Source organism: Pediculus humanus, genomic scaffold (genome assembly GCF_000006295.1).
Source record: "Pediculus humanus corporis 1103172107540 genomic scaffold, whole genome shotgun sequence".
Classification (NCBI taxonomy): Eukaryota; Metazoa; Arthropoda; class Insecta; order Psocodea; family Pediculidae; genus Pediculus; species Pediculus humanus.
Window position 1 is genome coordinate 92,302 of NW_002987155.1, and position 15,301 is coordinate 107,602.

A 15,301-nucleotide genomic window follows, 5' to 3' on the forward strand; every position below is an offset into this window, starting at 1 on the left:
ACATTTTTTTTTGCTTTTGCTTTTGGTTTTGCTTTTGGATAGTTAACCGACAACATGAAAATTTTCTCCAAAAAAATAAAAATAAAAAAAAAATAAACGCGAATATTTTTCCAGGCCGTCGAATTTTAAATTCCAGCAAAAAAAAAAAAAAAAAACCTCGCGAGGGGATTTTTCTTTTTTTTTTTGCTGGAGTTGTTTCTTAACAACCAATTAAAATTGTTTCTTTATTTTTTATTTTTTTTTTAAAATAAAATTCCATCGTGTCATTTGACGATGGAAAAATTTTCCGGGCGAGAAAATCTTTTCTTCCATTCCCCTCTTCTCCTCCCCCCTCCTCGTTGTTGTTGTCTTTTCCGTTAATTTAATTATTATTATTATTATTAATAATAAAAATATGCATCGTTAAGAGGTTTTTCCGTTTTTATTTTTATTAAACAAAAAAAAAATTTTTAAGAACGTCGTCGTATCTAAAATTTTTTATAATAAAAATTATTATTATTATTATTATTATTATCATCGTCATCATCATCATCATCATCATCATCATTATCAGATAAGGAAAAAAAACAAAAACAAAAGAATTCGTTTTCGTGAATTTTTCATTAATTGGGAAAGAAAAAGAAAAAAATTTTTTTTTTTTTTTTTAGGTTGTCAGCCTGTTTTAACGCTGAGATGTTTATCGGGTTTTTTTTTGTTGTTTTGTTAATGATGTTAGGAAAATTTTTTTTATGTAAAAGACACTTAATTAGACGCAAATAAAAGGACGAATAAAATTTGCTATCGTTTAAAAAAAAAAAAATAAAAACCCGCGAAAAGAATTAAATGAAAATATATGAGGAATCATCTCTTGGAAAAGTTTTTTTTTCTTTTTTTTTTTTTAATATGTAGATATCATTTGAATATCGATTCTTTTTCCCCCCTCTCTCTCTTTCTCTCTCTCTCTCTCTCTCTCTCTCTCTCTCTTTATCATTTTTTTCTAATATAATTCTCTCTCTCTTTCTTTTTTTTTTTTTTTTTTTTAATGTAATCCTTTTGCTATAGTCAAAAAATCGTGATTTAAAACTTTGAATTTTTCTCTTTTCTCTGTATTTTTTTTTCCAGTTTTCTTGATTTGTTTTTTTCCAGGGTTCCAGATTTTAATTTAAAAAAAAAAAAAAAAAAAATACGTTCGAGGGATCGATTTTCGGGATAATAATAATAAGAGAGAGGGAATTTCCCCCCTGGGGGGAAAGAAGGTTCTTCCGTGAAAATCTAAAACATTCGTGTGATACCTGAACGATTTTAACTGAACTGACCAACAAACATTCACTCTCTCTCTCTCTCTCTCTCTTTCTCACTCGCTCGCATAAACAATTTTATTATTATTATTATTATTAAGAAAAAGTCTCACTCATCAATTATTTTAATAATTTTCTTTTTTTGTTTCTTTTCGGTTTTTATTTCTTTTAACGTTTTTTTTCCCCCCTTCTTTTATTTAACGCACCTCATTTACTTCGAGTCCTTTTCACATCATTACTTTTTTAAAAAAAAATATTTTACACTACATTCATTTTAAATTATCCTTGGGGAGAGGAAGGAGGGGGCGGGCACGCACGCACACCCACACACACGGACACTCGTCCGTTTTTTTTTGCTCCAATTGTTTCGTGTTCCGAATATATTTTTGACCGTAAAAAAATTTCTCTCTCTCTCTCTCTCTAAAAAATTATGTCGAATTTGAATTCGATTTTATTTATTTATAAATACTATAAAAGTAATATTAATAATGATAGTAGTGATAAGAATGATAAGGAAAATACATAATTTATTTATTTATTTATTTTTTTATTTTATTAAAAATTTTTTTCGCGTTAAAATTGGTATAGGTGGATTCAATTATTATTTAAACCGGAAACAGTTTTTTTTTTACTACTAGTATTATTATTTTTTTTTTCACCGCGATTCTTCTGGGGGAGGAGGAGGAGGAGGAAGGGGGAGGGAGAGGGGAGGGAAGGGAAATAATAAAGAAAAAAATTTTTTTTCATCTTTTTTTTTTTTTTTTTTTTTTCATAATCTTTCTTTCCTTTTTCTTATCTTCTTCTTCTTCTTCTTACGGCTCCTAATGACGGTTTCATTTTGTGACTTTCAGACGAAGAATTTTTTTTTTCTTTTTTTTTTTTTTATCCTTTTACTTTATTAAACATAAAATTTTACTCAATTTAAAAGAAAAAAAAAAAAACTTTTCTTTTTCCGCGCGATAAATAATTTTTTTCTTCTTACTTTTTTTTTTTTTTATTCTTTTTCCCCGGCGTTTTTTTAATCATAATTGCACGTTTTTTTCCCCCATTTTTTTTTTTTTTTGTATTTCATAGACGGAAATTTTTTATTCCCACGATAACTTATACGACACACAAACACACACGATGTGCGTTCTCTCTCTCTCTCTCTCGGAGTTTTCAAATTTTTTTACTCTATGGATTGTTTTTTTTTGCGCTCTTTAAAAAAAAAAAAAAAAAAAAAAACCTCCGCGATTTTATTTAGTATACACTTTTACACCGATCGTATCAATTTATCGTCTGCTAGAAAGCATGGTATTCGCATTCGCCATGTATTTACCCCCGTGACGAGTATCACATAATAACCCGTCGCCGGGTACAAAATGAAACGTAAATATTTTTACGCGGAAAGTGCGAACGTGTATCCGGGAATCGTGACGAGAAACAATACGATTTTAGAATATGAAAAATTCGTACAGAGAACATTTTTCCCCTACATAATACATCCCTACAGTCATTTTCGCGTGACGTTTCAAAAAGTGATCATCATTATCATCGTCATCGAATTGTACACGTTATCGATCGCGACTCCCGCACTCCCGTTGGAACATTGGTCGAATTATTTTTTACGTTTGATGTTTTCATTCGTCAATTACGTCGACATAGTAATGAGTTTCGTGACCGGATACATCGACAAGACGACGGAAATCGCAATACTCGAACCTCGGAAGATAATCAAAAGATACCTCCTGACATTTTTCACCGTTGAAATGATATCATCGTTTCCGTTCGAAGTCGTCATAAAACTCTCGCCGATATGTAAGGAATTCACGGAAGAATGTCTCGTGCTATTGTTTCTATGTCCGCAATTCACGTACCTCCAGTATTTTACTTTTTTAAAACATTTGAGTCAAGTCTCGAAAATAATGATGTGGAACGTTTATCTGACGAATTTGGTGAGTTCGACGTTCGGTTTCATGATATTGCTTCTCTTCGCAACGAACATAAATTCAATACTGACGGTATCCGATAACAGAATCGATTTCGATTACATAGCCGTTGATCTACCCTCGGAAATTTTCGAAATCATCATCAACAATTTGAGACACTACGTCGATGCTTTTCTCGATCTTTTACTCGTCGCACTGTACGTGGAAAAATATTTCGAAGATGAAAAAGTACTTTTCCGCATCGATTTGTTGGTGTTTGATTTTTTCGCCAACATAATATTCATGTCGTATTTCATGGAGTACATTCTAACGAAATTATCGTCCAAGGAAAAATTTCTAGACATTGAAAGTAAAGTTTTGACGTTCGAAAAAACGAGACACTTGTCGAGAACGCTGGAAATCAAAACTCTTTTATACTATCAAATAATATCCGAGAATAAGGGATATAGAGAAGATGAAATATTCGATTACATACCGGATTCGTTTAAAGCCGACATTTTTTTTCACATATGTTTGCCGCTATTGAAACATTATTACGCATTTGAAAATTTGCCGACGTTCGTCCTGAGGAGAATGGCGGAATGCATGAAATATCAATTACATTTGCCCAACGAAGTCGTCATGAAAAAATTCGAAACCGTTTTGAAAATGTTTTTCGTACACACCGGAACCGTGGCATTGTATTCGTCAAAACACGTGGAATTATATCATTTCGGCGACGGAACTTCATTTAACGGTAGAAATTTCATTTTGGGTCTTTCCACAACCGGAAGTTACGCGATATCCGTCGAAGTTGCCGAAGTTTACATTTTACATCACGATGATTTTTTAGATATTATGAAACACTATCCCTATTTGTTTGAGAAAATTCAAAAAAAAATCATTTACGAACCGGAAAATAATTTGGAAGTCGAAGCGTGAAAAAAAAAAAAGTTTGCGAATCGCGTGAAAACGCGCGAGAAAGTTGGGAGAAAATATCGACGAAAAAAAAAAATTTTTTTCGACCGTTTGCCGACGGCGCGCGCGCTTTTTTTTACGTGTGATAATAATTATTATTATTATTTCGTCGGATGATTTTAATTTCATTTCCGGTTTTTTTTTTCGGAATGTGTTTATACTAACAATTTCCGGGAAATTTTTTTTTTTTTGTGTCATTTTTACCGATTGTTCTGTGAAGTGTACCTGTGATAACCGTTACCGCGTTTGCTATCGCGGCGGAAACGTTTGATCAAGAACGATCAATTTCCGGTTTGTTTAATTAAGTACAATAAAAATATTATCGATAGTTTAAAGGTTTAACAGTTTAAGTTTTCAAATTTTAAAAAAAGCCCGCGCTTTTCGAAGGGGGTCAAAAAAAAAAAATTTACAAAACCTTTGCTACTTTTTTCATTCATTCATTTAAAGGGGGGCGGAATAAAAAAGATTTTTTTTTTTTTTAAAAAAAAACTTTTTATTTATTCCTTTGACGAGTAAAAGGAAACCGGGTGGAAAAGGGGGGAGAGAGGAAAGAGAGAGAAGAGAAAGAAAACTCCCCGATAAAAAAAATGTTTGAAAAAAATTTTAATTCTTTAAATAAACATGGAAAAAAAAAAAGAAGGGAAAAAAAATTTTCCATAACTTTTTTTTTTTTTTTTTGGAATTCAATATTTTTTCATTTTTTTATTTTTTTAAATTACGTAAAAATTAAATAAAATAACTTTTTTTTTTTTTTGTTGGCAATACTTTTTTTTTTTTGTTATATGTATATAATAAGACGATTTGGAAAAGCCGAGATGAAAAAAGAAAATTTTTTTTTAATTGACTTTTTAAAATTTAAAAAAAAAAAAAAAAAAAAAAATGGAAAAATGGAAAAATCTCGACATTTTTTTTTTTCGAATGGAAAAAAGAGAGTACGGAGTGGAGGGGGAAATGGGGAGACAAGAGGGGAGGGGGGGGGGTAAAAAAAAAACAATCGAAATCTTTTTTGAGGTTTTCAAACCTTTTTTTAAAATTATTATTTAAACGATTACAGAGAAAGAAAGAAAAAAAAGTGGAAAAGTTGATTGATAGTTTTGTCTTTTCTCCGTAATATATCATTTTAAAAATTAATCTCAGTCGTCGTCGGACGACAGCAAAAAAAAAAATTCATGACCTTTGAACTCGTTTTCTCGATCGTTTCCGATGTTTTTTTTTTTTTCTTTTATATTTATTTTGAATTATAACGTGTTTTTGTTGTTTAAATTATAATTAAAAACGTTTCCTGAAATTATTTTATCTACTCTTTCTGTCTCTCTCTCTCTCTCTCTTTTTTCTTTTTCTTCTTTCATTTCACACCTTTTTCCCGAAAAAAAAAAAAAAAAAAAAAGATGGATGACGACAGATTGAAAATTAAAAAATTTGTCGAGTTTAAGGGAAAGCAGCGGAAAGAGTTAGAACGGGGGTGGGGAGGGAAAGCAATGCGATTTGTCACTTTGTCACTTTTCTCGAAAAAAAAAAAAAAAAAAAAAAATTTTTAACGACTTTACGGTCCTGAAAACGTGTTTTACTAATAATGAACATGTTGTTTGTTTAAAAAAAAAAAAGAAGAGAGAGAGAGAGAGAAAGAGAGAAAGAGAGATATTTAGATAGATAGATAGAGAGAGAGAGAGAGAGAGAGAGAAAGAGAGATATTTAGATAGATAGAGAGAGAGGGAGAGAGAAAGAGAGAGATGAGAAATAACGTGGGTAATAATAACAACAACAACAATTTCACATACGCGGTTTATTATTCTCAAAATTAGATTGATAAAATTTACCGAGTTTAAAACGATGATAATAATGATGATGATGATGATGATGATGATGATGTTTTTTTGCCAGAAGGAAAATTACAAAAACCGACGCCATTGAATATTTTTCTTGACATTCTATATAGAAACGATTGTATTAAGCTTTTAATTCTTTACAAATGTTGTTTTGTAATTTACTAAAATAAAATCCCTTTCAACACACACGCACGCACGCACGCACGCACACACACGACTTTGCGTTCAATTGAAAATTCTATTTAAAATCAATCGTAACTAAATTGAATAATGTTTTATTTATATATAAACGTATGAAAAGAATAAATAGGAAACGTGAAAGAGAAAGAGAGAGAGAGAGAAAGAGATATTTACATTGATAGATAGTTAGCGAGAAAGAGTGAGAGAGAGAGAGTAACGTAAATTTTTCGATTTTTCCGAACGGGATTTTAATAGACAACAACAAAGAAAAGTAATTTTTTATTTTTTTATTTTATTTTATTTAACTAAATGATAAAACGTATATATATTTATATATTTGGTTTATTTGTTTGTTTGTTTGTTTCTTCGTTTGTTTGTTTTTGTTCTCCTTTTTTAATAAATTATTATTCGAGTGAAAAGGTTAAAAATTTTCTAATTTATTTTTTTTGTTTTGTTTTGTTTGTTGTTTTGTTTGTCAGATTATAATTAAACGTTTTTAATAGTTTATTCAATTTTAATATTATTATTATTATTATTATTATTATTATTAAATAGGAAAAGCCATAAATTAATTTATAATTAACTTTTATGTATTAATAAAATTCTGCACGATGATGATGTTTAAAAATAAAATGTTTTTTAATTTCAATAACGGGTAAATTTTAATGTCGCGGTTGTTTTTGTTTAATTGAACAACCCCCCCCTCCTCTCCCTCCCTTCCGCGAAAAAAAACCGAGGAGAATTTATTATTATTATTATTTGTTTATTTTACGTCACGTTTGTGTTTCGATGTGGTGGTGGTGGTGGTGGTTGGAAAAAAAATGGATTCGTACTTTATCAAACGTAATCAATTCGTTAATAAAAAAAAAAAAGAAAATTTTTTTATCTGTCGCGAATTACGATGATGATAACAACCGGAAGTAGTAGGTTAAACAGGAAGTCGTGATAACATTTTTAAAAAATTTTCAAAACATCTTGATTTTACTTTCATTTTTTTTGGTTTCTTCTTTTTTTTTTGTTTTTTTTTTTTTGTCTTAAGTGCTTTGAAACAACGAGAACATAATAATAATCGTTCGGGTTTGAGAAAGGGAGAGGGAGATGAGGAGGGGTAGGGGTAGAGGAAAGGGTTAGAAAATTTTAAAAGAGAAAAGGTTTATCAAAAATCTCGAGTCACGTTTTCTATTTCAAAAATATGAAATTAAATTTTACTTAAAGAATTTTCAAACATTTGTTTTTAAAACGTAAATAGAAAAAGAAAAAAGTTAAATTTATAATATTTTATCTTATACGTTCAGAAGATTATCTTCTTCTGCTTCTTCTTCAAATTCGTTTTTTTTTTATATGTTTCATCATGTTTTTTTTCCGACGGGGGAAGGGAAAGGGGTGGAGGAGGGTTTTGCGGCGGGGATGTGGAAAATGGTGCGAGTAAATATTAAATAAAAAAAAAAAAAAAAATTTCCACTTTTACGTATTGGGAAATTTTTGTGCCCCAGGTGAGGCTCGAACTCACAACCCCGGCATGGCTCACGACGACTGTCATATAAGTACCGTGCGCTAACCGATTGCGCCACTGGGGCAATCTGATGAACTTATTCATTCGTTACAACTTTCTGTCAGATGATTGTTTACGTCGTAATAAATGAGGGGGGGGGGACAAAAAAAATTTCCTGTCTTCTGCTTTTTTTTTTTTTTTTTTTTTTTTTTTTTTACAAAAAACAAATTTTTTTTTTTTTTAATAATCGAACCTTTTTTTTTTTTGGCACAGTACACGTTTAAAAAAAAAACCTTTGAATTTATTTACCTAAATCATCATCATCATCATCATTATTATTATTATCGACAAAAGGTTAAAAACGTTAATTATTACTCTAAATATTACGTTTAAAAAAATTAAGTAAAATAATAATTTGATTACTTTTGCGCACGAAAGCATGTATAATTATTATTAATTAACGTCCGCCATTTTTAAAATAAATTTCGTTTCGATTATTAATTGATAAATAAATTATCGATTAATTTTTTTAAACAAAACGACATTTATTTCGAGAAAGTGATAATTAATTAATAATAATTAAAATAATCAATCGATCGATCGATCGATCGATTTCGTGTAAATTTGTTATTATAATGAACACGTGTGTACGTGTCACGTGAACGAACGTTTTGTTTTCGTTTTAATCGTTAACCTTCGTGACGTGACGTGTACGCGTGACGTAACAACCTATTTCCGGTTGTTGCAATGAAAATTTGACTTTTTTTTAAAAATTTTTTAAATTTGGTTGATGTTTTCGGGTCAGATTTCACGTTTTAAATTACGATATGGGTTCGTTATGAGATAAAATCATGATTGACCCGTGACAACCTTTGCTGCTGTCGTTGTTGCTGTTGCTGCTGCAGGATATTTAATTATTAAAAATTCCCTCGTGACCGAAATTTTCAAAATTATGTCGGCGGTAAAATTTTTGACGGGTTAAAAAAACATGATATTATTATTATTATTATTATTATTATTATTATTATTATTATTATTATTATTATTATTATTTTTTCCTTCCTTCTCCCTCCACCTCCTTCTTGTCCTACTTTTTCCTTCACGACGTCATTTTTTTTTTCCTTTTCCTCTTCCTACGTCGTCGGGTTCTGTCGCTGTTGTTTGTCTTGAGAAAATTTGTTTTTTTTTTTTTAGTTTACGACCAGAAGAGAGAAAGAGAAAGAGAGAAAGATGAAAGAAAAGTTTTCCTTTTTTATTTTCTTTTTTTTTTTGTACGTCGGAAAAGTCGATTATGAAAGGGAAAACGTTGTTAAGTAAAGAATTTTTATTCGATTTGAATTTTTCCCGCGCTCGCGTCTCTCTTTTACAAAGGAAAATATTTTTAATATGTGCAAAGAAATCAATGGTAAAAAAAAAAAAATGAATTTCGGGGTGTGAGGGTAGAAGGAGGGGGAGGAAGAGAGGGAGGGAAAAAGGAGAAAATTAAAAATTTTCATGTGAAGAAATTTGTCGCAAAAATTTGAGAATTTTTTTTCTTTTTTTCTTTTCTTTATTTCCTTTGATTCTTTTTTTTTCTCCCTATTTTTATCATTTTGTGATTTCTCCGTGACCTTTTTATTTCCCCCTCCCTGCACTCTTCCTTTCTCCCTTTTTTTTTCTTTTTGCATTTTATGGGTTTTTTTCCGTCGACCCCCATTTTTTTTTTTTTTTCAATCGAAGAAAATAAAAAAAAAAAAAGATTTCGAATATAAAAAAAGAAAATTCTTCTTCCTTTTCTTTTCTATTTTTTTAAAATCATTTTTTTTCCGTCTTTGTTTTTCTATTCTTCGAAAACTCTCTTCTTCCTCCCCTTTTTCCCTCTCCCTTCCTTCCTCCCACAAAATTTAAAAGAAATACTCTTTTAGTCTTTTGCCACGTTAAAAAAAAAAAAAGAAAATTTTCATTAAAAATTTCTTTTTAATCGTTGACAAATGTTAACGGGAAAAAATTAATTTAAAATTAAAAAGAAAAAAAAAATGTTACAACCCTTCTTCCCTTCCCTATCCCTCCCTCTCCCTCCTCCCCCATAAACAAAAAACAAAAAGTTATTTAAACAAAAAAAAATAAAGTTAAGGGCGTTGTGTCGAGATGGGTGGTAAAAAAAAAAAAAAAAAAAAAAAAAAAATCGAACGAAAAGTCGTGAGCGAAAAACGTTTTCCCACCCCCTCCCCTGCGGGGGAGGGGGTGAAATGTGAGGGGAAACCGTTAAATTTTTGGTTTTGACTTTTCCAAAGAGTTTTTTATATATTTTAATTTATATATAACAACAATGGAAACCTAGAAAAAAAAGGAAAAAAGGAGGGGAAAAGTAGTTTTGAATTTATTTTTATTTTGCAAACAAAAAAAAATAAACGATTCGCGTCCGTCACTAAACAAACAATGTATCGCACGTGTAAAAAAAATTAATTCGTTTAATTTTAAAATTTTAAGTTGGCACCATTGTTTTAAATTGCGCGCGCGCGCGTGAAATAATTATTTAAAAGAAACAATTTGATCACGTGTGCGACAAATTATATTTAAATTATTATACGTATTCATCAATTGAATTCATTTTCGTTTTGATAATTTTGTGCGAGGACGTTGTGAATGCATTTAATGAATACGGTTTAGTCTCTTTAATGATCATAATAATGATGATAATAATGATGATGATGATGATGATGATATCGAATTCGATTTGGAGAGAGCGAACAAAAAATAATTTTTTCGTAAATATAAAAAAAAAGACAAAAAATATTAATAAAATTAAATTCCATCGATATCATTTCCGGTTTCCGCCATTTTTTTTTTTTTTTTTTTTTTATTTTATCAACGAAAAATTAAAAAAAAAAAAATTTTTTTTATTAAATTTTATATAAAATTTTATGAGAAAAAAATAAAAAACATGCGGAAGGGGGAAGGGGAGGGAGGGAAGAGGGGAGGAGTAGAAAGGGGGGGAGAGAGAAAGAGCGCGGAAAAAAATTTCTTTTTAAAGTGTCTCCTTATTTTCCAAAATATTAAATGATTCAAGATTTTCTTGGCAAAAAAATAGAAAATATTCGTAAAGGACGAAGAAGTCGGAAAAAAGATGAAAAGTCAAAAATTTTTTTTCCAGAAAAAAAAAAAAAATTTTTTTTTTTTACTGGAGAAAAAATAAAAAAATGGAAACAAGAGACGGCAAATTGCCAAAAAAATTTCTAGCCTAAAAGCTTAGCCTTGACACGAAGTTGGCAAAAATTGTTAATTTATGTCTTTTTCTCTTATAATTTAATTAACGCAAATGAAACAAAAAAAAAAATTTTTTTTATTTTATTTAACAAATGTTTGACTACGCCACTGATCGCCACGTGACACACACGCACACACGCGCGCACGCACGCAAATGATTCGTAAACGTTCAAAAAAATTTTTCTTTTCATCCATTTTTAAAAAAAAGTAAGAAAAAAAATTCGAACATTAAGAAAAAAACAAGATTGAGATAAAAAGAGTGAGAGAGATGGAGAGAGTGTCAGTGTGAGTGTGAGAGACAGAGAGTGAGTGAGAGAGAGAGAAAGAGAGAGAGATGTTAAAAAGATGAAAATGGAAAATCGGAGTGGAAAGAGGAAGAATCGAACGTTGGAACGGATTAAACGGAATTTTTTTTTTTTTTTTTCGGAATTTAACAGCTGAAAATTTTTTATCATTTGATTTAAACCATTATTTGTTTGTTTGTTTGTTTGTTTGTTTGTTTGTTTGTGTAAAATGAACGTACCTGAACGAAAATAAAAATAAAATTACGTAAGGTTTTATTCGATTTGTTTTTTTTTTTTTTTTTTTTTAATATTATTTTTATTTTATTTTTATTTTTTTTTGCTGCCTTACGATTGTTCCAGGTCAAGTTCCAGGTTCAAGCGATAACCGAATCCCTAAATAAAAAAAAAAAAAACCTGGAAAATTGTTTTTTTTGTTTCCCCCCTCCCCCCTCCCTCTCCTCATTTTTCTCTTTTTTTTTCGTCGGTATAAATAATCAAATACGGTTAAAAAAAAAAAAAAATTTTTTTTCCTTTTTTTATTTTTATTTTATTTGTAAAAAAAAAGTACGTTCGAATGTTTAATTTAAGATGAACGTAATATAAAATAATTTTTTAATACTCTTAAATTGTTTTCTTACATTTCGATTTAAAAAGGGAAAAACGTGGAAAAAGTAATAACGTATTATATGAATCGATTGCTTCTGTCGCTGTTGTCGACGTTTTTTGTTTTTTTTTTTTTTTCCTTTCCTTTTCTTTTCTTTTCTTTATTTTATTTTGCGTTTGTTGTTTGTTGTTTATTTTTTAAATTATTAATATATTAAAAATAAAATGTCGAATTTGCGAGTAGGAAGGGGGAGGGGAAATTCGAAACAAAAAGGTTTTTTTTTTTTTTAAGAAAAAAGGAAATAAAGATTTTACCGACGACGACGACAATGACGTGGAAGAAGAATAAAAATTTTTTTTTTTGAAAGTTTTATTATTTAACAGATCGTTTGTTTAACCTTCGTTTGTTTAACCTTCGTTTGTTCAACCTACGTTTGTTATCCTTTTTTATTATTATTATTAATAACTTTAATTTTTTTTAAATTTTATTTTTAAATGTTAAAAAAAATGGCGGATTTTCGTAATTTAAAGCCTTTAAAAAATTGTATCACGTGATTCGACGATTTAAAAACAAAAAACAAATATGGATGACTAAAGCAGAAGACGATTAACTTTATTTTTTTCGTTAAGGAATAATTATTCGGGTAATTATTTCTACGACATTGTTAAATATTTATAGAAATTCTCTCTCTCTGTCTCTCTCGTTCGAATCATATATAAAATTTTTTTTCTTCTGCTTTTTTCTATTTTTTTTTTTTTTTTAAAGTTTTCTTTTTAAAATTAATCGTTCCATTAAAAACTTTAATTAAAGTGTATATCTATATATAAAACTTTAAATTGTTTATAATTTTTCATAGAAAACTTTTCGAATAAAAAAAAAAAAAAAAAATGGAAAAAAGCAGAAGAAAAAAAAAAATGTTTTTTAAACAAAATGTTTAATTCGACTACTTCCACCGATATTCTCCCTCCCCCCTCCTACCCACCGTCTCTCATTCTTATTTCCCTCCGGAAAAAAAACTGGGTAATGAATGAATGAAATATTTAGGTCAAAATAGTTTTGACGATGTTAATAAATATGACCTTGAAATTCTTTCTTCAAAAGTGCGCAAATGTGATACTCTTTTTGATATTTCCTTAGCGTCTCTTCCTGTCAGGTGCGTTTCGTTTTTTTCGGTCTTCCGTACTCACTTCCGCCACGACAAAATGGTAAGGGTTCAAAGGAAAAAAAATTTTTTTGTAAATTTACATCAATTTGTTGTTGTTTTCTTACTTACCCTTTTTCCATCGTTCAAAACGATTTTTTTCTCATTCAAAGGAATTTCAAAGGAAATAAAAAAAAAAAAAAACGTAAATATATTCCTTTGTAAGTAAAAATTTAAGTAAAAAAGGAGGATACGATATTAAAATCAACGGTGTGGTGAAAAATTCACATTTTTTTTTTTATTTTTTTAACGAACCGCAAAAGGAAAAATTTTCCTTTTTTTCCTTTTCCTTTTAATAATTTTTTTCTTTCTTCCTCTTCCCCCTTCATCCTTCCCCCCCCCCAAAACCATTGCAGTCGTCCGATTTTAATAATAATAATAATATTAGTTAAATAATATCTTTTTTTTTCTTCTTTTTCTTGGGGTTTATTAATATTTTGTTTAAAAATGGGAAAAAAAAATGGGGAAAAGGAAAAAAAGGAAAAAAGGAAGAAAGGGAATTTTTTTTTTTTTCCTTGATCAATTACTCGATGAAAATCCTTCGAACGTTTCGCAAAAATACAGTTTTAAAACTTAAACCATCTGAAAAAGAAAAGTGGAAAAGGTTTAACCCCAAAACGTAAAAAAAAAAAAAAAAAAAAAAAAAAATTCTCCATCCCGATAACTGTAAATAAAAGTTTTTTTTTTTTATTTTATTTGTGCGTGAGAGAGAGAGAGAGAGAGAGAGAGAGAGAGGGAGGGAGAGAGAGATAGAGAGAGAAATAAGAGAGAAAAATAAAATAAAATAAAAAACCTTTTACATCCTTTCCTTCCTTTCCTTAACAAAAAAAAAAAAGGATTGCGAACTGGCTTCATGTTGTCACTTGACGTTTAGATTTAAGTAAATTTTTTTTTTTGGGGGGAGTGAGAGGGGGGGAGTATCGGAAAGTTTTTTTTTCTTCCTTTCTCCCAAAAAAATTATTTTCTCCAAAAAAAAAAAAAAAAAAAAATTAAATCCGATTTAATCTTTATTAACTTAAAACGTCACGATTGAAAATTACAATAAATAAATAAATTTTTTATCATTTTCTCATCGTCTTTAGCTCTTTTCTACTTACGTTATTTAACAATAAATAAAAATTAGTTGACTGTGACGTCAGTGTAATACCGGAAGTGAAGGAAAAAATGGAGGGAAAATTTAAAAAAAAAATAAATTCAAACTGTTTGAATCGATTATTACAATCGTGTTAAAACTTGTGTTCATTCACGACTTCATTTTTTTTTTTTAAATAAACACGAAATCGATCGTTCGATTCAGTGCCGTATCCATGAAATCTAAATTTTTTTTTTTTATATTGAGTGATGTAAAAATTACGGGAAAGGCGAACGAAAGAGCCGGAGAAAAAAAAAAAGGAAAAACTTTTTCAAAGGATTAAAAAATTAAATTTAAATCTTTCCTTTAGCCTCTTTTTTTCCCTCCCATCCTCCCCCTTCTTCCCTCCCATCCTCCCCCTTCTTCTCTCCGATTAAAATTTTTTTTTTTTTTTTTTTTTTTTTTTAGTCCCAACGTGAAAAATGCATTAATGAAAGTGTTTTTTTTTTCTTTTTTTCCCCTTAAAACGAGATTTTAAAAATGGCGTCGAAAATAAAAAATAAAAAATTAAAAACGTTTAAAACAAAAATAATAACGCAAAAGCGTTTCGACCAATGAGAAAACGAATTAAACGTGATTGGTCGAATCGATGATAAGTTTTTATTTCGGCCATAATTGTTTTTTTGGACCTCTCCGCCAATCATATTTTCGTTTTTTTTTCGTTTTGTAAAATTTAAAACTATTGTCTAACGTCAGTGTCTGATTTATAACCGACAAAGTAAATAAAATAAAAAAAAAAAGAGAGAGAGAGAGAGAGAGAGAGAGGTTAAACGGTTTGAAATTTGTAAGAAAAAATACGCGGAAGGATAAAAAGAACGGGGAAGGGGGTGAAAACTAACCTTTAAGGTCGAAAAGAAAATTTTATTTAGTTATAGAAAATACTTTTGGGCATTTATATATATATATATCAAATGATTTCATTTCCAGAATTTTCCCTTTTAATTTTTCTTTTTTTTTCCCCTTTTTTTTTTTTATCCGTTTCCGGTTCGTTGTTTTATTATCGCCGACCCATCGGATTCCCACGGCGGTCTTCTTTTTAAAAATTTAAAAAAAAAAATTCGAATTTTGTTTTAAATCGTACGATTATCGATTTTCAACGGGATAATAATTTTAATCCTCATCCGAATTCTCTTACCAATTATAATAATAATTATATTTTATATTAAAAATCAAC

At 29.1% G+C, this 15,301-nt stretch overlaps 1 protein-coding gene and 1 non-coding gene across 2 annotated transcripts; one reads left to right on the forward strand and one right to left on the reverse strand.

Annotated features, from left to right (window-relative positions):
- Window positions 1–2,638: 2,638 nt before the first annotated feature.
- Phum_PHUM189470 (Potassium channel GORK, putative) lies at window positions 2,639–4,126 on the forward strand (the record flags this gene model as incomplete). The annotated part of the gene is made up of 2 exons (XM_002425225.1): window positions 2,639–3,138; window positions 3,166–4,126. 2 exons carry the CDS (start codon window positions 2,639–2,641, stop codon window positions 4,124–4,126), a joined length of 1,461 nt encoding a protein of 486 aa, XP_002425270.1.
- A 3,527-nt stretch (window positions 4,127–7,653) lies between these two features.
- Phum_PHUM189480 lies at window positions 7,654–7,745 on the reverse strand. Its single transcript has one exon. It is a non-coding gene; the product is annotated as a tRNA-Ile (tRNA).
- Window positions 7,746–15,301: the final 7,556 nt, after the last annotated feature.